This window comes from Marmota marmota, unplaced genomic scaffold (genome assembly GCF_001458135.2).
Source record: "Marmota marmota marmota unplaced genomic scaffold, marMar, whole genome shotgun sequence".
Classification (NCBI taxonomy): domain Eukaryota; kingdom Metazoa; phylum Chordata; class Mammalia; order Rodentia; family Sciuridae; genus Marmota; species Marmota marmota.
In genome coordinates, this window is record NW_025999982.1 from 13,116,231 (window position 1) to 13,137,993 (window position 21,763).

Consider the following 21,763-nt stretch of genomic DNA (forward strand, 5'->3'; position numbering starts at 1 on the left):
TATAAGAGACAGTATATATATATATATATATATATATATAAAATGGATCTTTATTTTATTTACATATGGTATTGAGAATCGAACCCAGTGACTCACACATGCCAGGCAAGTGCTCAACCACTGAGCCCCAACCCCAACCCCTTTATTCACCTTCCTTACTGACAATTTTTTTTTTCAAAGTTTGAGTCTGCTTTACTTTCTGTATAAATAACTGCATCTGGATGAGCCCCATTGCGGGACTTCAGGGTTAGGTTTGTTATATATAGACTTGGATTTCACTGCATACATTAGATGATAGAAGACAAATATCATGGGAACTGACTCCAAGTTATACCCTGAAATTTACTTCAAAGGGAAAAAAATCCCACATAGACAAATACATGATATCCATGTGTTTTCTGGTGATCAGCTTCTTTTCATTAAAGAAGACCACAGAGGAGGCTTCCAATAGATTGCATGTTCTAATCAGCTGGAATGCCATTCCACTTGAAATAACCCTTTATTTCCAAGAAGTACCCTTCATCAGAGATTATATAATCTCTAGACAAGGGGACTTTCTAACTCCCAAAAGGGGCCTTGCCTAAATTCACACAGTAATGTAGTGATGGATGGACCTAGGATTAGAGTTCCGATCTCCTTATTTTCAATCATGAGCTGATACTCTATTTCATTTCCACAAGGTAAAATTAGGGACTCTCGGGTCCTAGCTACTAGACATAAAAGAGATGCAGTTCACACCACCTTTGAGTCTAATGAGATGTTTTCATTTCCAAGGTCAATTTGGAAGCTTCTTGGAACAGAATTCAGGTCTCCTCAAGGCTAGACAGAGTCACCATCATCCTTAGTCCTTTGGTATTCTCATAGCAGTTAAGGACACCAAGACCAAGAAAGATGAGGTTTTCCGAGCTCCCAGGCCTGGGTCAACTTGTAGAGCAATCCCTGCATTCAAACATGAAGCATGGGATGATCCAATTGCTAGGAACAAGAAGCCTGGCCATTACACCACTTAGGATGCCTTTGGCCACTAGTGGAAAAAAAGAAAAAAGAAAAAGAAAAAACCCACCCTCAAACAATCTGGGATGAATTACAGGACAGGAAATCCAGAGTTAGACCAGTTTCAGGGTTTGTTGATTCAGCAATTCAGTGGTCTACTCAAGGATCCAGGCTCTCTCCCTGTTTCTGCTGCATTTTGCAGCATATGGTATTGCCTGGTCTCCAAGGCCAGTCCATCTTGATCCCCAGAGAGTGGCAGCAATCTAGGCCTCATACCTACCTCCAGAATCACCACGAAAATTAGTGACTTAAAAACTCACTTTCTTAACAACGGGGGAAATTTCCCAGAAGCATCTGAGCAAATCTCCTCTTAGAATACTGAGCAGAACTTGGTCAGGAGCCCACTATGAAACCAACCACAATCTGAAGGAGGGTTTGGGTCATTTGTGATTTACCCCAGCACTGGAAATGAAATCACACTTGCCTGAGTGGCAGGAGGGTTGGTGGGAGGAGTAGGAAGAGTGAGAGGTGTCTCTGGATCTAACCAGAGCTCTGTCCAAGGATGATGCTGGTAGCCAGGGTAGGGAGAGAACCATCAGCCACATCTGCTGTACCTGAGCTGACCAGGCTGCCCCTCTTGTCCATATTCACTCCAGAGTCAACTGTTTCATCCCTTCCAAGCTTCTGAGAAGCTGTTGTGATGGCATGGAGGATGCCAAGACCTTGGCCCTTTTCAGCAGTCTGAATGCTCATCAAGGGCCCATCTGGACCTTATGCTGGCTTTGGGTAGAACTTAGTGAGTTTAACCCAGAGTCAGAAATGTGGTGCTAATGCTGGAATCTCAGGCCAGGGAGGCTGCTGGGGCTCAGTCCCAGAAACAGCCTTGGCACAAGCAGACTGAGATTTTAAGGTCTTCTTTAATCAGACCTGGATTGTCACTGTTGGCCTACCTCACGTGTGACGGTACAGATAGGAAATGAGAAGCAGGAAGGAATATTGCCACCATGTCTTACCTAATCCAGGTGCTAAATTTTTAGCCTTGCTTAAAAAATGGTGTTTGGATGACTGGCTCCTAAGTTCTTTGCTTTTCCTTTTCTTCTCCATATATTTTTATTTGTTTTTGATTTTTTGATTTTTTATGATGAACATCTTTTTTTTTTTGTACTGGGAAAAATAAAGCCACCTTTATTTGAAGAAGAGAGAGATTTCATACTTGTCATTTAAAACAACATAGAAAATCCCCACCTCAAATCAGGAGTCTGATGATCACTTTTATAATATTTGAAAATAAACCAAATTTATTTAAATCAGTCAATACCAATCAAGACTGGAAACAAATTTATAACTGGTTCAGAGTCATGAGGAAAACACTCAGCTATGTCTTTATTAAAAGGCATTTTACATTTGTTAAGGCTTGAAAGCAAGGCCTGTTATTTTATCACCACAGTTAAAGGTCTTGAGAAAATCAAGTAACTATCACTTGGAGTGTCTTTATAAAATGAAATGCTTGTCCTTTTATAAAAGCTAAGCATCTTTTGCTAAATGAGTCAACTCCCCCGCTTATAAAACAGAACTATCGGGTGGCCAGAAAATATGACAAATTCAAACATCAGCTGGATATTTTATATTTTAAATATATGCATAGTTAATATTGTGAAATCTCTAACTATATGTAAAACACTTTAGATGATTGGATCCTTAAAACTATGTTTTGCCAACAAAATGAAACAACAAAACAAAAAACCCTAGATTACTTTTATAGAAATACAGATTAGTCCAAACCTTATATTAGGCAACATTTTATTTACTTTTGGTAGTGGGATGGGGGATTTGAATCTATTTCCTTAAATCACATTAAATATCATTATGCACAGTTTGGATCATACCTAATTAGGAGAGAAAATTGCCCTGAAACTAAGCTGAGCAAGGATTGACCAGGGGAGAAGAATGTGTAGCAGGAGGAGGATACAAGCCGTCTGATTTGAGCGGTAGAAAGTGGTGGACACAAGGCCCCGGGCCGTGTGCAGAGGGCCCCAAGGCCAAGGACGAGATCACTTACGTTCTCCTGACGTCAGAATCAGATGCTTCACATGGACCCATTTTTCCTAATGCTTTCTTCAGATTCTTCTTAATGTGGTAGAAAAACCAAACAGGAAAGTGATACCTTGAGAATCACTGAACTTAGTTTTAGCCATGAGCATCTCTTCTTTCCAAGGAAGGCGACACCAGTGTCTTGATCCCCTGTGCAGCTAAACTGGCTCCTGGCCAGGGGGGATGCAGGTGAACCACAGAGGCACCTACTGGACACCTGTTGCTTCTAGGTCCATTTAATTTTAGAGCAGATCCTCACAGTGAGGGTAGATTCTTACTAGACACACCTGCCCTTCCTGCCTGTCTCCTTATTCATTCTATTTATCTAGGCCTTGCTGATTCCTGGGCCTCTGAGCTGGTCAAGCTCTCTCTGTTCCAGATATTCTCCATTCTAAGACCCTTGGGTACTGTCATCCACAGAGCGGCCACCACCAGGCACAGGGCTGTGAAGAGCTTCTGTTGCTTCATTTGACAAGTGCCAGGAAATACAGCCCAGGAAACCACTTCCGGTATGTCTTTGCAAAAAATTTTTGAGACAGGATCTCACTATGTTGCCCAGGCTGGCCTTGAAGTCATAATCCTCCTGCCTCAGCCTCCTGGGCAGGTAGAGCTAAGGCATGTACCACCCACCTGGCTGGAGGGCTTTTCTTTGATGTGAAGATCAAGATCCTACCAGGGCCCTGTCAGCGGGAGGAGAGACAGTGCCATTTCCTGGGAAGATGAAACTACTTTGGGGTCCTGTGGTCACAAAAGCCGGTTGACTGCGTTTTCCACATTTCAACTCATTTCTGTGGTACCAGGTGGCTTCCAGACCTCTTGTCTAAAAGGAGAGTCATATCCATGTCTGTGACTCTGAATTTGTCAGAGACTTGTCTTCCTTAGTCAGGAGATGAAGGAACTGTGCTCTGGATCAATTAAGATTTTACTTACACAGCTCATCTTAGATAGTTATTAAAATCTTATCCAATCCCTTCTTTCTGGGCTAACCAATCTAAGAGGAAGTCCTGAAGAGGTTGGTCATTTCAACTCTATAACTGAGTCATTGGGTGACTGGAGTGTGGCTCTAGTTTTCTGCTTCTGCCTCCCATGAACCTCTTCCACAAAAAAATTGTGATGTCAAAGTCAAAAGGGACAAATAAATACAAAATGAAATAGGATCTCGACACAAGTAAATCCTATTTCTGTGTCAGAATGAGTGAAATGCATTCTGAAGGACTGATATTCATTCAGGACCAATCACAAGGACTACCTCCTTCCCAAAAGCTCTGGAGTACCGAGTCCAGATGTAAGTTTTCAGTTCTCCCCAAGGTGGTTCCTGGCCTCACCACACCATAGCTAAGAGAAGGTGCACTGTGCATGTGACAAGGTTAAGGCAAAGCCCAGAGAGTCTGGAGAAACTGGAGAAAAAATATCTTTTGGGGGAAAAAAAAAAAGTAATTAGAAAGTAGTACTATTAATATTATTGTTATTTTTACATATGTAACTCTAAGCCAATAGCCAGTTGCATTATATGATGATCTACTGCTGAAATAAAAAGGTGTTTTTGAATTAAGTACCCAAAAGAGCTTTCCTTCTCTAACTCCTACCCCTCTTTAAAATGGTTATAATTTGTCACAAAATACCCCCACAGGGCCTAAATATTGCCATTTATGTAAAACCAACTCAAGCATAGGAGGAACATCTAGAAAGAACAATATTGACTTGGTTTGGCCTGTTTGTTTTTAAAAACTTGACAATTGCTGGATTCTGATATCACATCAGCCTCCTTAGCATTCTGTGGACTCCCCTGGGCTGGGCAGCTGCTCCCCCTGGGGTCCCTCTGGGTGACTTTGCAGGTGACTTTGCAGAGGAGGGCACAGGAGAGTGAACCACCCCCTTTCTTCTGGCCATGCTGTAAGATCAGGAAAAACTTCCCAAGAAACAGCTCGATTTCACACTACCTATAAGACCTGGATCATTCAAGCTCTCAGCCCTTAGAAGTCCAGTTTGGGGCCTCTCCTCACAGTAAAAGGGGGTGTTTCCTCACCAGTTCTCCATTTTAAACATCTCCAGGGGCAGTTTCCAGAGAGACTGTGGAAAGGTTCCTTTAGGGTGGAAATGAATCAACTCATTCTGCCTTTTCAAAGCTCTCTCAGGCTTGTAAATTGTCCTCCTGAGAAACCTGGTCTTCCTCAGTTGGCTAATGGGGAGAGCTCTCTTGCTTCCTCCCCTGGTTTCATCAATGGGCCCTATTTTTTCTTTGGAGCTCCCTGGAGGCAGGCGGGTCCAGTGATTGCTTGGGTTAGGATTTGTTGATGTTTCCATGGAAAGGACCGTGCTATCCTGCCCTTGCTGAGAAATGAGCCAAGTCCAGGGGCTTTCCGGCACTTGGGAGCCTCGCCCTCCACCAAAAAGCGAGAGGAAGGAAGGACTGTGGAAGGTGAGGGCCAGAGGCTGATGGATTTCCTCCTGGGGCATTCAGTGGGCCAGGGAGTTGATGATTGGTTCATTTTTCTTCGTTTTCTCCGCACAGGTCTCCATGCTCAGGCAGGGTAAGCTCTTAAGGAGGCGAAACTTGAGGAAACAATGAGTAAGGAGGGAAAAAGTAGCTGGAACATGGTTGCCTTTATTTCATCTGGCAGCTGAGTCTGGTGGATGGTAGCAAGGTTAACCCAGATGGGTGCATTTTTTTTTCTTCAAGTTTAAACCACATGGTCTTCCCAGTGTGGATGTTCTCCCTAAGGTGGTCCACCATCATGCCACTTCCTGAAGTTGTCGTTCTCATCCAGCAGAGGCCTCAGTCGAATTGGCCCCGAGCAGCCACCTGAGGGCACCCATTCAGCCCACCTGCATCCAGGTGCAACTTGGAAAAACCTGGAAAGATATTTTTGGCCAATTCCTGGTTTCTTCCCATAAGGTTGGGAGTTACATGATATCCCAGTCCAAGATTTAGATCAAGGGAGAAAAGACCAAGTTTACCAGGGAACATCAAGCCTCATACCAAACTCCTTTGCCTTCACCCCTCTCCCCTCCCACCTCCCATCTGCTTTGTCACAAACCACAAGCCACTCACTGATAAGCACAGGCAAACCCAGGCATGAAATTGCCCATGAAACACCCACTCCTAAGCTAGCACACCCCATGGCTGGTTAGACCCTGTGGACTTTTTGGCATCAACACTACTCTGTCTCGCCTCCCCATCCCAGGCACCCTGGTTTGGAATTGCATGCCAATTTTCTTCCTGGAAAATTGCCGGACAACACGGAAAACCCATGGTCAGCACCAGCCAGGCGCACAACAGCACTGCAGTGAATTGAGAATGTGTCTGAAGTGACTTTGCATCTGGCCTTCAGTGCCCAAGGACAGCAGTGTCAGAAGCAGTGAGCCACTGGTGGTGTGTTTGCCAGATGACCCAATCCACCGCCAACTCCCTTCTCCCCCATTCCCTGCATTTCCTCTACCAAGGCATGGATCTCTCTCTAATAGGAACTCAAAGGGCATTTGTCCTTGGCCTCACAGTTACTGACAAAGAAGAGGGACGAAGAGGTGGGGTGCGTTTCTAAAGCATCTGAGTGATATTTTGATATTGGCAGATGGAACTAGTCACCGTTCGGCAGGTCAGTCCAAACTGACCAGATACACCCATCCCAGATCAGGTCAGCCGGCAGAGAGGTGGTCAGTTTCTATCCTCTGTGCTTGCCAGATTCCTGCGTGATAGGCAGGGGATGGCGCTGACCTTAAAAGATGATCACAGGCTGGAGTTCTGGTGATGCCAGCAAGATGTGGCCTGATTAAAAAAAAAAAAAAAAAAAGTTTGCGGAGGCATTGCTTTAGAGGAGTCTGTAAAGTGGAGTTCTTGGGGAGAAGTAGAGCCGGGTGCATCAGGATGGGCATGGGCAGGGCTCAGGACCGGCTGAGGCGCTTGGCGACATCGGCATAAGCCAGCTCGATCTCGCTGTCCGCTGCACAGGTGTTGGTGAACTCGTCCCGGGCATAGGCGTTCTTAAGGTACCGCCACAGGCCTGTCATCTCCGCCGGGAACTCGTAGTTGCGGTATTTCTTGGCCACAATCTAAAGAGATGACAGGAGGGAGGCGATGTGAGTGCAGGGAACAAACCACCTTGGTGCACCGCTTTGCACCAGAAGTAGAACGTTTGCAATGCAAGCAGGCAGCGCTGCCTCTGTATTTATTTTCTGTTTCTTAAGTGTCATTTTCCCTCTGACCTAGTGGTTCCACTTCTAAGAATTTTTTTTCCCTTAGGAAATAATTGTGGATATACATAGAGATTTAGTCACATAATTATGATCATAAGACTATTCTGAATAGCAAAAAATAGTACATAAACTCCAATGTCCAACAATCCATAAATTGGGTAAATACTTTCTGTATATAAATACTATGGGATACCAGAGAGTCTTTAAAAATGCTGCTGCTGAGAGGAATCCAGTGATGTGCAAAACATTTCAAGTAGACTGTTACATTTAATGTGTAGCATTTGGAGAAACTTGTATATACCAATATATCAACAGTGGTTATGTCTGATTGATAGAATTAGAGACATTTTTTCATTTTATCTTTCCCTGGTCCACTTTTTGTACATAACTATTATTATTCATCGAAGACGAAAAAAAAAAAAACAGGAAAAGTAAGTTAGATGTTGTAATATATATGTAGGTTCAGGTTATGATGTGGGAGTGAGAAAATAGTGATGTCTGTTCTCTACCTGGTTTGCCACACTCAGGGGACATGAACTAAAAGAGTTCTGGGGAAGTGATGTTTGTGTTGACACTAAACAGTAGCATAGTGTTTCAAAGCTTGGGCTCTGGATTTCAGTGGAGTGGATTTATAATCCTGACTCCACTTATCAGCCGTGTGACCTTGGACATGTTACTTAGCCTCTCTGAGCACTATGTTGTTGTTGTTGTTTTTAATCTCTAAAATGGAGGTAATAATAGGACATGTGTTATAATAGTAAGTTACTTAATACACATAGAATGCTTAGAGGAGTGCCTGGGACATAGTAAGTACTCAATAAACATTATCGCCTACAATTCATTGAGGCCTACCTTCCATCCATTTGCATGCATTTCCTCTGTGAGTGGTAGCAGGGTGGTCTCTTGAATATTCCTCTAGCCAGGGCAGCTTTGGATAAGTAACTTGTGCATCACTGGTCTTTACACTCAGAAGGGCCTTGCCCTTGATTTAATCCTCTGCCATCAAAATGTGAACGTTCATGGTCATTTTTCAACAAAGGGCTCTGGTCTTCACTGTGCACGGGGGCCTACACATGAGCTGGTTCTGCCTCTAGCCCCTGAGAGTTAGGTAGCGGTTACAGAGAGTAGCATCACTCTCGAGGCTCTGATTTCTGATTCTCTTTGGTGAGGGCACCAAGCCACTGGCCCTGGGATCCTCCTGCTCAGAGAACCTCCAGGGCAGCCATGCTGTGTTTTCATCTTTCATCTTCCCAGTGCAGACCCCACTGGGAAGCTGTGCCGAGGGCAGGATGACAAGGGCCTGTGGCCAGAGTGCCATGTTCCCACGCGGATGCATTCGATCCCCTTACATGCTCCAGTTTGGAAATTCCATTGCAATCCTAAGCTCTCTTCTATCCTGAATCCAACTACTGTCTTCGTGTCCTTTTTTCTCTTCCCCAGCTTGTGAGGAGTACAAGGACAGGAATCACAGCTGCTTTATTTGTGGACCCCTCCAAAATCTCAATCATGATGCGAACCCCGGTATGAACAGCAGCAAGCACCCATTCACCCTGTGCTCTGCTTCTGGTGCTGCTTTAAGCACTTCAAGAACTGTTACTTTATTTATCCCTAAATTACTTCATAAGAAAGAGCTTATTATATTCCAGTTTTACAGAGAAGAAGAGTAAGGCACAGAAAGGTTAGGTGAGGAGGGATTCAATAAAGAGTCGTATTTAATCTTTACTAACTTCAGGTTTGCGAACGTCAGACAAAGTGTATCTTTTAATTTAGTTTCTTTACAAATCTCTTAATATTGCTAGTTTGTTTGTTTTGAAGTACAGGGGATTGAACCCAGGGTGTCACAGGCTTGGCAGGGGCTCTACCACTGAGCCACATCCCCAGTCTCCAAAATCATGTCATTTTAAAGACTGAAGCTTCTTTACAAGAGCAAAGCGAAACCAAGAGAAATGAAGTGACTTAGACTATGTTGCACAGGACATGCATGACACCGGTATCTATTGAGTAATCATGACTATTTATCACAGGGCCTCTCTCTTGTCTGTAGTTCTTGCCACTTTAATGCTTAGACCTATGTTAAGACATGGGCCAACTCAGGGTTCTTAATTATGAATCTAATATTGCTGCTCAGAGAACAATTTCCCTGGGGCCTTGACTTGCTGAGAGCCCTAAGGAGCTGCCTCAGGTTCAAAGTCCTCTACTTTGTCTTGCTTCTCCCCCTCAATTACAGAAAGAAGCTCTTTCTGGAACTCCCTTATCTGCATGAAGATGAGAGTCCCCCCAAAGGAAGGCAATTGCCCCTGCCCCCTGCCCCTGAAATCTAAAATCTATCTCAGAAAAGAAAAACATGACTGTAACCACATTTGGAAGGTGGGCTCCTTCAAATTCCAAAGAGAATTATTTCACAAACTAATTTCTGTCTCTGGGTCCACTCATCTCCCTAAGAATCATTTAGGACCCCTCAAAATTGCCACATTATCCATCTCTTTCTCCAAACCTGGCTGTTGGTGAGTGCCTGGACCAGGACACCTCAGCGTCCATGGATGGACAAGAAGCTGAGAGTGAGCTCCACAGAGCCAGCGGGCGAGGATGCACGCGCAGCTCTGACGTTCTCAGCAAGCCTCGTGCTCATGTTTCAAATTTGCTCTTTCATATGAAAATGGTTAGCTCCCACAGCCCAGAGTGAGTTCTGGCATCTGAGGCCAAACTGGAGGCCTGACTTGGCTCCCTCCTGGCTCCTTCTGCTCTGCAGAGGTTTGCCAGGCCCTGGATCTGATAAGCTGGATCAGCAGAAATCCAAGGAGACAGGAGCGGAGGCCCAGCCTTTGTTCCCTCGCAGGCCGTCCTCCGTCTGATCTCCGGCTCCTCTGAGAACAACCCAGTGAACTTCCCCCAAGGACAGGCGATTCACTGAGTCAACTGAGGGCTGCAAGGAGTTGGAGACATCAGGGGGTGGTGCACGTGGCCAGGGAGAGCTGTTTGTTTGCCTTATTCAACAAATGATTCATCATTGAAGGACGGATACATGTTGGAATAAGAGAGGAGAGAAGCAAAAAAGGAAACAGGAAGGAATCTAGTCCATGCCCCTTCTTTCAGGCATAAGAAAGATGAATTCCAAAAAGATGGAATGGTTTGCTCTAGCCCGTGCTGCAGTTGGTGGAGATATGACTAGAACTTGGATTTCCTGATCTTTCCATTATGTGGCTCTGCCACAGTGTGACTGAACAGGGATCATAATGTCCCTAACAGTGCTCCTTATTCCTCAGGAAAAGGTGAATAAGTATTCTTTGGTGGGTGGAGCATTCAGGAGGTGATGACTTCAAAGTGACACAGCTTTGCAAACCATTGTTATGGTCTGGACATGAGGCATCCTCTAGAAGGTCCTGTGTTAATGCAGGAATGTTCAGAGGTGCAATGATTGGATTATGAGAGCTGTGACCTAATCAGTCCATCCTGGTTTGAAAGGACTAACTGGATGCTAACTATAGGCAGGCGGGTGTGGCTGGAGGACGTGGGTCACTGAGGGTGTGTCCTTGAAGGGTTCATCTTGTCTGTGGCCCCTTCCCTTTCCCCTCTCTGCTTCCTGACTGTCATGAATGAAACAGTGCTCCTCTGTCATGTGCTTCTGCCCTGATGCTCGGGCTCATGATGGGCCCAGAGAAATGGACTAAACCTCTGAAACTATGAGCCAAAATAAACTTTCCCTTCTCTTAAGTTGTTCTTGTTAGGTTTTTTGGTCATGGTGATGCAAAGCTAACTGACACAACCTCCAAGTGACTATTGGCTTGGCCATGAGCCCAGCGTCTTCCTATTAATAAATTGGATTTTCCCAACCCATAGGCATGTGATTCCCTTCTGGTTTCCAGCTCTGACCAAGATCCCGTGGGAAAACTGGTGCATGCACAGCTAGGTGATAGCAATGCAAGCTTGGGGTGCCTGATTGGAGGAAAGCCTGTATTACTAGCTCAGGTCTTCAGATGAAAAGCAATAGGCATAATGTACCCTGCGGAGGAATGATGGAATCTGAATCTTCTTAGTGCAGGGTAGAAAGAAGCTGGCTACCATAAGGTTACTCATGTGGCGATCAAATGATCAATCAAATAATGAGTATTTATTACTTTCTATCAACATGCTTGAAGAAGGCCCTCATTGTCTGGCTGAGATAATAAGATATAGACATGTGTAAAAATAGGAAACAGCAAGATGGTAAGACACCATTTTTTTTTTTTTGCAAGCAATGAGGGTTAGAAAAGGATGTGGGAAGAAGTGTTAGTTTAGAGAACTTTAGGGGATATATTTCCTTTTTTTTAAGTGGGATGTACAGCAGATTGGTTTTGTGTTGTTCCAGAGAACAAATGAGATACAGGGGATATGCCTGGGCTCCATATAAGGAGGGGTATTGTAATAATCCGAGCTGTTCAAAATGGTAAACACGGCTCACCAGGCAGAGGGTTCCTTACCACCCAGAAATATGCCATCACAGCTTCCCAGAAGCCTGTCACAAGTTCAGCAGAAAGCAGACCAGTTTGGGTTTGGAGATTATTTTAGGTGGCCTCTGAATCTCAGGTTCCAAGATTTGTTGTCTAGGAAAGGATTACACCACACAGGCTGCATACGGTAAGGGCAATGAGAGCCAGGAAGTGCCCCTGCTGTCTCTATCTCTTCAGCTAATAGACAAGGAAGAGGATGCTTTTCTACCCCAGGGATCTGCTACAAGATCTGTACACAAAGAAATGTATGAAGACACACAAGGGCTCATAAGGGAGATGCTGGGGTGTGGTCAGCAATAACTCCAGGAAGAGGGCTTTGGAGTGATATGATTATCTACAATAAAGATATTGCATTTGTTATATATTGAGTCCTTACAATATGTTAGACACTTTCACACCATAATTACTCTCCCAAGAACCCTAGGGTAAGCAGTATATACCTATTTTATAAATGAAAATGGAAGCTCAGAAAGGCTATACAGGCAGCAGAGGCTGACATTGGGTCCCTATTCACCTGTCTTCAGAGCCCAGGATCTTGACATCCACACAGGTGACCTGGGTCTAAGATGCAGTTGATTTCACCAGCACCCATGCATAGACCTCCCTTACCTTGACCACATGGAGCTTGGGCAACAGATTGCAGTCGGCCAGGGTCAGCTCATCCCCATCCAGGAACTTGCGCCGAGACCCCTTGTCATTGTCCCCACAGGTGTTGGTGTCGATCTCCTCTGGCAGCGGGGTATTCAGGTAGTCATCCAGTTTCTTCAGTGCCTTGGTCAGGCCTCTCTCAAGGGCTGGCAAAGAAGAGCAAAAGAAGGATCTTTAGTCAACTCTCTTGTCACTAGATACAGTCAAAGGATCTTCAGAATAGAGTAGCTCATCCCAACTGGTCTCCCTCCTCATTCTGCCAGCTCACCACACTCTGCAGAATACCTGGTCGCCATAAACGTGATGCAGGACAAGTGTATTAAATGGCCCCCAAAAGCAAACCCTAACCAAATGATGAACATTAGAAAACCCCGCCCACTGCCTTTTTTTTTTTTTGAAAACATATATAAAAGGAGAAACAAAGCAGTTAGGATAAATGCCAAAGTTTTTACAGGGCTTATCTCTGGAAGTTCAATAATCCTAGTCAACTTTTATTTTCTTCTTTTGCTTGCCTATATATTGTCAATATTCTACAATAAATCCACACATTAATTTTGTAGTACAAAAGGGCTATTAAGTAAGTAAACAAAAAAACTTTAGAATTCTGTGGATAGAGATGCAACCAGATTTTGTGGAAGCATTAACTCTGGGTTAATCTTTGAGACTTCTGGGTGTCATGCATAGGAATGAGAGCAGCCCTGAGTGGCACTGCTCTCAGAGAGCAATGGGGACCAAGGACACACCCTGGTGTAATCTAGGGCAGATTGTCTACAATACAGAGCTGTCCTGTATGGCAGGGCCAGCTTACCAGGCAGCAGTGTCCACTAGAAATGTCCACTAGTTGCCTGAACACCTGACAGAGATACCTCTCAAAGAACAAACATCAGAAGGAAGATGATGTGGCAGAAGGATTTCACTGACTTGTTTCAATGATTATGTACCAGGTCACTCATTTAAGACACATAAGCTGAGCAAAAGAACAACAGTGGGAAGTCACTTTTCAACCAAAGTCCTTCCACCCAGAATCTCACAGTCCAATCTTTGAGCACTGACAAACACATTCCACCTGAGCACAGAGGGTGGCCTTGGAGGGAATGGCTGGTCGGGTCATTAGCCACTGCACCTGTGTCTTCAGCCCCATTCCCAAGGGCTGTTTTTCCAGACTTTGGTTTAGAGCCTGCCACGGAGATAATGGGAGTCAGGCCTGATGCTCCTTCCAGCAGATATGAGGGGGATGTTGTCTGCAGGAGGAGAAGCTGAGGGGACGGTCCTCTTGTTCTGATTTTCCCAGATGTGCCTTCTGTAGCCACTCCTCCACAGCCTGCTTTTGTCTTTTCACAGAAGGCTTTTTGTTTGAGACAATGGAATGACACTAGCCCAAGAAAAATCAATTGAGTGCTTACTGGAATGTGTGCAGACCGGCTGGAGGTTGGATGTTAGTTTCTCAATACTTCCTCCTCCCTGGTATGGCATTTGAACTTGGGCTTCATCGTCTGCTTTGTGTTTCCAGTTTGGGAGAACAGAATGAGCAGGGCTGGGAAAAATGCTTGTATTCCCCTTAGCAACTGTCTAGACTGTGATGGGATTACCAGACTGTTCAAGGGCAATGGCGGAGGGAGGGTGGGTCCTAGACCATCTCATTATGCTTTTCTCCCCGAAGCACTTGTGATTTGTACTTGATTTGTTTGTTTCCTCAAATCCCTCTACCCCTTTCAGTTATACAGACTATTGCGAAATCTTGGTTATAATGGACAAAAAGAAAAACTAAACAGGGTGCCTGTCAAAATTTGACCCACTGACATCATCCAAGAGGTGACGAGATACAGGAAGGGAAATATGACATTGTAAGTTGTAATTCCAGGTGCCCCTTGGAGACCTGAGCAGGCTACAGCTCAAGTCTGTACCCAAGTCACTGGCCTGGGAACAATCATAAAAATTGGTAAAGAAGACTAGAGCACTGATTGAAGATCCTTGAAAGGCCAGTTCTGAACAAAATTCAATAAGCAGTAGTTGCAGATGCTTAAGTATCAAGATCCCTTATGATTGCATAGGTGTCTTGCAAGGTCTTGGGTCTGATTTATAAATTTTTCTTATCTGTACATATTGTTTTGACCTTAGATTCTACAAATCCTGCCTAGGTGCCTGGTCCTGCAACTAGGTATGAACTTGGGAAATTCCTCCACTTTCCTGAGCTTCAGTTTTCTCATGGCAATAATGAAACTAAAGATACCTAACCTTCCTGTGTGGCCACTGTAAGGATTAACTCAGCAAATGCAGGGACAGTGCCTGATACAGTGCCCAGTGCATACTAAGGAAATGAGTCAACGGGAGTTATTGCTTCGCATCACCAAATATAGTGATCATTCTGTTTCCTGTCAATCACCCTATACTCTTAGAAAGTATATTCCTAAAAATTTCAATGTGCAGTAGATAATGAGATAGTCTAAGAAGCCTCAATTCAGAGGTCAGTCCCTAGAGGGGAAAATCAATAGCCTGGAGCTTTGTTTTCCTTACTTATTTAATGCACAGCCATAGCTCTGTCCCTCATGCTTTCTGGGGATCCTCCTTGGTGACGAGCCTTATGACAGGCACAGTTAGAGGGAGACTGAGGCAACACACCTTGTGCTAAAGCACTCCCAAGTTACCAAATAACAAATGGCAGCACCCATCCATTCTCTGTCAACTCTTTTTTCTCCTACCTGCCAACTCCAAGCTCTGATGGTGGCACAATCTGGGATCACAGAATCAAATGATCTCTTTTGGCTAATGGCACCTAGTTCATGAAACCATTCATGTTCTGGAAAGAGGGAGGGGGCCTGTGAAATAAAACAGGGTGACCTGAGATGTTCATTCCTTCTGTGTTTATATTTGAAACCCCTGCTCCAATGGATTTCCTCAGAGTAGCTGGATGGGGTGACCTCAGCAAGTGAGTCTGGAGCTGAGGTACCCAGAGACTGAGGATCACTAACAAACACCCAGGCACTTGATGGATACCCTGTCCTTTTACTGTTTTCTTCCCTTCTCTGCCTCTGCTCCTCATAAAGATTTATTCTGTACCACACACAAATGCACTGGGTAAAATATGTGATGAGGAAACAAGGGGAATAGTTCATAAATATTTTCAGCCATATGCAAACAATCTCAAATTTATTTTTCTCCTTTTTTTTTTTTTTGAGGAGAGAAAAAAATCCACCCATTCCATGATCGCTTCCAGATTCATTGAGGTTGATATTACATAAGACCTAATATTGTTTTCTCGTCGTAGAGAAATAATGTCTTGGAAACAGCAACTTGAGCTAAGAAAATAATATAGTCTTACCAGGGCACAGAGGCTGAATGGGGACTGGGGAGCCAACACTCTAACTCAGCCTCCAATCAGTTCTTGCAAAGCATAGCTTGAGCTGGTTTTCTGGGTGCTGCATGGGGCCAGCAAACCCCAGGGGCTCTCGTAATGCATGTGGAGAGAGGGTAGCTGTCTAAGGTGGTCTTTGAAAAGATGGGAGCAGGCCTGTGGGCTATGTAGCTGCATGGTGTCCCATGCACAGCTCTTCTCTGTCATGTGCACTTGCAAAGAAATCAGACTCAAAGGCCCACCTCTGGCCATCTTCTGCAGCCTGGATGGGTGTCTGTTCAGCTCTTCTGTGGAGAAGGAGATGGTATGAAGGAGCTAGTGGGCATTGGCCCCGGGCTGAGCAACCTCTGCACTGCACTGTTCTTTCTCATTGCTTCTCAGTCCCATTCTCCAGCACCAGCAAGGAAATATATATAGTCTGCCAAGTTCTGAATTGACCCAGGGTTGTGTATGCTGCTTATTGCTTAAATACACAAGGAGACCATGGAGAAGGAGATTATTATTTATCCTCATCTAACATAAAGAAGCCAAGTCTTAGACTTACATAGGCACACCCACTTGTGCAAGCACACACAGTGGGGTCCTTAAACTGCCCCCCCAAACTACCCCTAGAATGCACTAGAGCAACTGCCTTGCTTTCTAATTGCCATGGCCTTCCTTACAAGCTCCTGGGTGGTGGAAAAACAGCAGCTATAATTTAGTCCATTCTGGATTATAACCTAGTCTGATGTAATAATCCAAATAGTCCCTTTAGAGAATTCTCAGTCTCTTTTGCATAGAAGAGCTCAGTTTCTCAGAGAACCTCCCTCTCCCTTGCTCTTCTCCCTGCGTCAGTGGGGAGGGGGCAGGGGAGGCGGCTGCTGTGACCTCATGCCTCTGGCGGCTGGGAGTTCTGGAATCTACAGGGCAGGAGGCTTTGGAAAGCCAATATAGGTCCTGCCTCTCAGTTATGCTTCCTTCCAAAGTAACCTGGGGATGTGGGCCCTAGGGGTAGTTTGCAGGTAGACCTGCCTCCCTCCAAATTCTGGAGATCCCCAAGCTAAGCACTGCATAAGACTCCTAGAAACAGCACGAATCCCTCATTCCTCTTCTCTCTTCTCCTTTATCTCCAAGTCCCCTGAACAGAAGAGGTGGATTTTCCCTGTCAAATAGTCCATCAGCTACAGAGCAGCAAGATTCCTGGCCTTGGCCCATCAGCAGAAGGACTATCTGGATGCTGTTAGCTGAGTCCTCCAGGCAGGGTCCCTGATGGGTGAAAATTGAGAGAGAAAAAAGTAGAAAAATTCTAAGATGATCACTTAGGTTACAAGGTTTCTGTCTTGTTGAAAATGCTATTTTGAATATCAAAAACTGAATATTGAATTGCTTTTTCTCTCTTAGAATTCCTTTGACAGAAATCCTAATGTCTCCAGAGCTGATGGATGCCTAGGATGGATTAGAATCATATATTTAGAAAGGTTAAAAAAAAACAAAAACAAACATATTGTCAAAATACTAGCCCTCATCCTCCTACAATAGGAGAAAACCAGAATTTTAAAAGAGGCTATTGGATTCCCAAACTGAAGTTTCTTCCACTCTGCCAAGCCACTTCTGGGTGCCAAGGGCTGCCCCATTGCTCCTGGGGACCCACATGGCCTGACATGTGCAATAGACTTGCCTTATCCACCATTATTTCCCTGGCAAAAGGATATTACTCCCTCATGCCCTTCGTTTCAGCTAATTTGATAACATACTTGCATTCTGCTATTAATGTTGATTTTAGCCAGATTTCTTGATACTTTCAGCGACCATGATTGGGTCTAAAAGGAGCTATCTCCAAGAACAGAGCCTACCAGTTTCCTTTGCACCATTTCTCAGCAACAAATACCAATGCTGCCTGTGCTTGGGGCCCATGCTGTCACATGGTCTATGGGACAGTGTAATGGACGGTGAGAAATCCACTCGGATTTTGCTATGAAGCAAGAAACACCTAGATACTGAGAAATACCTTGAGAATGGAATGAAAATTTTGACTTTTCATCTCTTTTGAGCTCATATGGACATAACCAAAGGGCATAAGAAGAAGTGCAGCTGTGGAGTGAGGGAGACCAAACAGTGATTTCTCCGGCTGTTAACATTTTTTGGAGAGAAAAATACAAAGATGGTAGGTAGCCTTGTTGATATTTGCAAGTTGAAAACTCAATGATATCATGATGATAACAACAACAAAAATCCAGGAATAAAAATTTAATGTCACCTCTCCTTTACCTTTTGGAGTAATGATACTTTTTTTCCACCCAGCTGTGAGGGAGGAGAAGAAACTGAGAGGCCAAGTTATCCAGGGCCAAAGATCCAGGAACGAGGGAGGCTGGGGCAGCACAGGGACTCAGAAAGATAGGAGGGCGGAAGCAAGGGGAGGGCCACATGTGCAAAGTGTCTGTACTGTCATATTGTGACACATGGAGACTGTTCAAAAGACAAAGATGTCCTAAGGGGATTTTTAGGCTGTCAGGCTTTGGGATGGGCAGTGTGACTCCCTACCCCCTGCCCCCAGCATAAGAAACAAAACATAAAGTTCTACATTCATTGGGGGGGGGGGGTTTGGGGAACCAGTCACAGCCAGCATATGTGAATGGGAAGGACCATATAAAGGCAAAATTCCAAAGCAAGACAAAACTGGGGTTCTCACATCCACAGTGGCTTTCTAGAAGACCCAGCCCACAGGTGGCTGATCCTCACTATCCCTTTGTCTCTTAAAATTTGTCTGCACCAGGTCCTTAGGGCACACTGGCTCAGAACTGGCACAGGGTTCTAGATGATGGGGAGAGGGCTTTCTGGGTGGGGTCCCCTCCGCTGTGCCTGGGCCCTCTGGCCAGATTTACATTTCAGTGGTGTCACCAGAGGAGGGACAGAGGGAGCTTAAGTCAGGGTGTCAGAGCTGTGCACGAGGCTCGCCTGTGGGGACCAGTGTGATAGATAGCAGTAGAGTGATGCTTTCGAGAGACTTGAGCTAAGACCTATGTCTACTTGTGGCTGTCCATGAATTGCCACATCTGGTGCAGAGGGGGACATAATAAAAAGCAGCTATTATCGTTTATTATTATTATTGCTGTAGAATTTCAGTTTATGAGAGGATGGGGAAGAAGAAGGCACTGGTGAAGACAAGATCAGCTCAAGGCAGATGTTTGGTGTTGGAAGTGAAGCCTGACACCCTAGAACTTTTCAGGTCTGAGAAGGATCCTGGAGAACTCAGAGGATGGTGCTTACTCTTGGATTTCCCAAAGCATTAGGGGTCTACAGTTGCCTGGAAGCCATGCTTTGGGTGGGGCATCGTCCTCCCCAGGGGTATGGCAACTTTTCCTGATCAGATCATCTGGAGAATTCACATCCACCTCTGGCCACAGGCCAGGAACACTGGACATGGCCTGACAGTCAGCAAGGAGATGTCAAATCTGTCCTGGGTACAAAGACCCAGGGGCTCACAAGTGGAAAGCAATTCCCAGACCTCTGTTTCCAGGCCCTGGTGAAAACAGAAAGACTAAAAAGACAAACAACAATTTGTGAGAAAGCAACAGACAACAGAAAACTCCAACTCCAACCCCAACAGATGCCCTAGCATACCCCCTGGCAGCACAGGCAGGGTCTGGAAAGGTCCATGGCACATGGTACCACAGGTGTTAACCATTCTAGAAAGGATTCTGGACTTGTGGGGAGGATGAATTAAATGCCAAGCTCCTGTAGTTCTTTCCGGAAGAGGCCAGTAAATGATTCTTACTCCAAAGACAGGATTTGAATCTTGTGTCTGGGGCGGACTGGGCCACAGGACGCTGTGGGATGTCCTGCAGCCCCTTTTGCGTAGAGAGAATCACCCAGTGCCTAGAACACTCTGATATATCTCAAAGGAATCCAGCAGCTTTTCCTGAAGGAGGAGGCATGTTCCACACGTAGCTCCTTCCTCAGGCTCTGAAGGGGATCCTCGTGAAGAACCATCTTTCCACTTAGCTCCACAATCCCCTTGTATATGGCCTGTTTGGAAGGATTTTACCCAACGATGATAACAACAGATGCGTTTTATTTTATTTTGAAGGCAAGAGAGACTTGGGCTATTACATGGCTGTGTTTAAAACATCAGTGGGATAAAGAATTCAGGCAACTCCAGCAAGACTTTCATATATATTTCCAAGTATGAAGGGAGGTATGGATAATATAGACAAGTTCCAGGTCCAGATAATTTTCTAAATCTCCTAAAAGCCACAGTAAATTATCACTTAGGTCTTCAAATTTAGGTTTTCTTTGGTGTATACAATCTGTACCATGCAAACTCCCCACATGTTTATTTATCAATAGGAGAGAGAGAGAGAGAGAGAGAGACTCTGAAAGGACCCAGCTCACAGGGAACAGCAGAAACACAGGAGCAAGCAGGCCAGACTTGGAGCCAGCAGGACAGAATGTGTTCCTGATTAGGAAGCAGGGCCTGGACTCTAGCAGTGGGGCAGTGGCGACCCCTTCTGGCCTGTCCTTAAGCAAAGAACACTGTTCTGCATCGTTCACCGGAACCCATATGTGTTTCCCATTAGGTTTTCCAGAAACTCATAAATGGTTGTAAAACCCATTGCGCTAACAGAAAGGACGACATCAGTGCTGACTGAAGCTATTAATACTAGCTGTAGTTTATGTAGCCGACGGAATCAGATTGATATCTATGTGCTTTTTATGGTTATTTCTGAGCATCAGGCCATAGATTAAGTTTCCTGAGGATGCTCAAACATTTGGAATGGTCTGATCAGGGGAGATTCTAACTTTATCCATCATCCAACCCAGCACTGCAGATCTGATGCTTTCCCAAGTCTTCCTCCCTTGGAAAACTCAGGCTGAAGCGATTTGATCACATTCATCTTGTTTCACCCTCAAATCGCCATATCTTTCATATATAAGAGCCATATGCAAATGTAAAGACAGCCATCCTGCCACCTCGACTCTAAATGATTACTGGCTTTGGTAATTCTGTGGCTATTCCAAACATTCTCTTCTAGTTGCCAGTTCTTTTATTTGTTGGAACAGTCCTCTACTTACTGTCCCCCATGGGCCAGGTTTGGTGGCCCTTGCTCCTCATGGAGTGTGAGGTCAGGATTCAGTGGTGGAGCTGGGGTTTGCTGAGTATATTTAGGAAACACATGGTAGTCATTCAGCGAATATCCATTGGTTTATGAACTGATTTGATCACAGTTTCCAAAATAACCTACCCATGTTTAAAAACTCAGTACCACATGCATTTTAAATAACGGATAATATTAAATGTGTAACACACGCAAGTCCAAGGGCCAAGACCACAGGGCCAGCTGCCTGGGCTGCAATCCTGGCTCTGCCACATGCTAGCTAGCATAGGCTGCTTGGCCTCTGTGCCTCGGTTTCCTCATCTGCAAAATGGAGATCACAACACAGCACATCTTATTGGGTTGCTGGGAGTAATACTTGAGTCCCTGCAGAGGACACAGAAAGGTGCCTGGCACACAGTAAGCTGTCATTATGTGTAAGGTGTGAATTGTATGAGAATCCAAGTGCACCCCTCCCCCCCAAAAAAAAAGTAGGCTTTGCATTTCCTAAGCACTGACCTGGTCCTTTCCTTCTGGCTGTGCAGTCAGGACTGCATCTTGCCACTGTAAACCTTCCTCCTAACACTCGTGAATGGGACAACCTTGGTGGTTGTGGGTGACTGATGCAGAATTCCCCAGAAATGCTATGATCCCCTAGCTCAGAGCAGTTCCTGGTGCCCTCACCTACCCCCACAAACTACAATCTGGGGGCAGAAGTCATCTACTGAGAGTTTTAGTCGCACAGGTTTTACTGCAGGAGGCTTACATCTTCTAAAATTTGAAGTAAGAGGATGGCAAATTAAATGTGCAATTTTATACTTCTGTTTCCTAAAATCTAGGAGGGGTCAGATTTTGTCAACCCCAAAGGAGAATTTGAAATAGTGTTTCTTTTTTGGCATGGCTAGATCAGATATTTTCACCATAGG

The 21,763-nt window shown here is 44.8% G+C and overlaps 1 protein-coding gene across 2 annotated transcripts in view; it reads right to left on the reverse strand.

Moving 5' to 3' along the window:
- Positions 1–2,268: 2,268 nt before the first annotated feature.
- Clic5 (chloride intracellular channel 5) overlaps positions 2,269–21,763 on the reverse strand; it is a 147,782-nt gene continuing 128,287 nt past the window's right edge. For both annotated transcript variants that reach the window (XM_048805411.1, XM_015487815.2), the window contains exons 5-6: positions 12,375–12,559; positions 2,269–7,134 (exon numbers count right to left, since the gene is read on the reverse strand). In XM_048805411.1, coding sequence (XP_048661368.1) covers positions 6,967–7,134; positions 12,375–12,559 — 353 coding nt within the window. In that variant the 3' untranslated portion in view covers positions 2,269–6,966. The remainder of the gene's footprint in view (positions 7,135–12,374; positions 12,560–21,763) is intronic.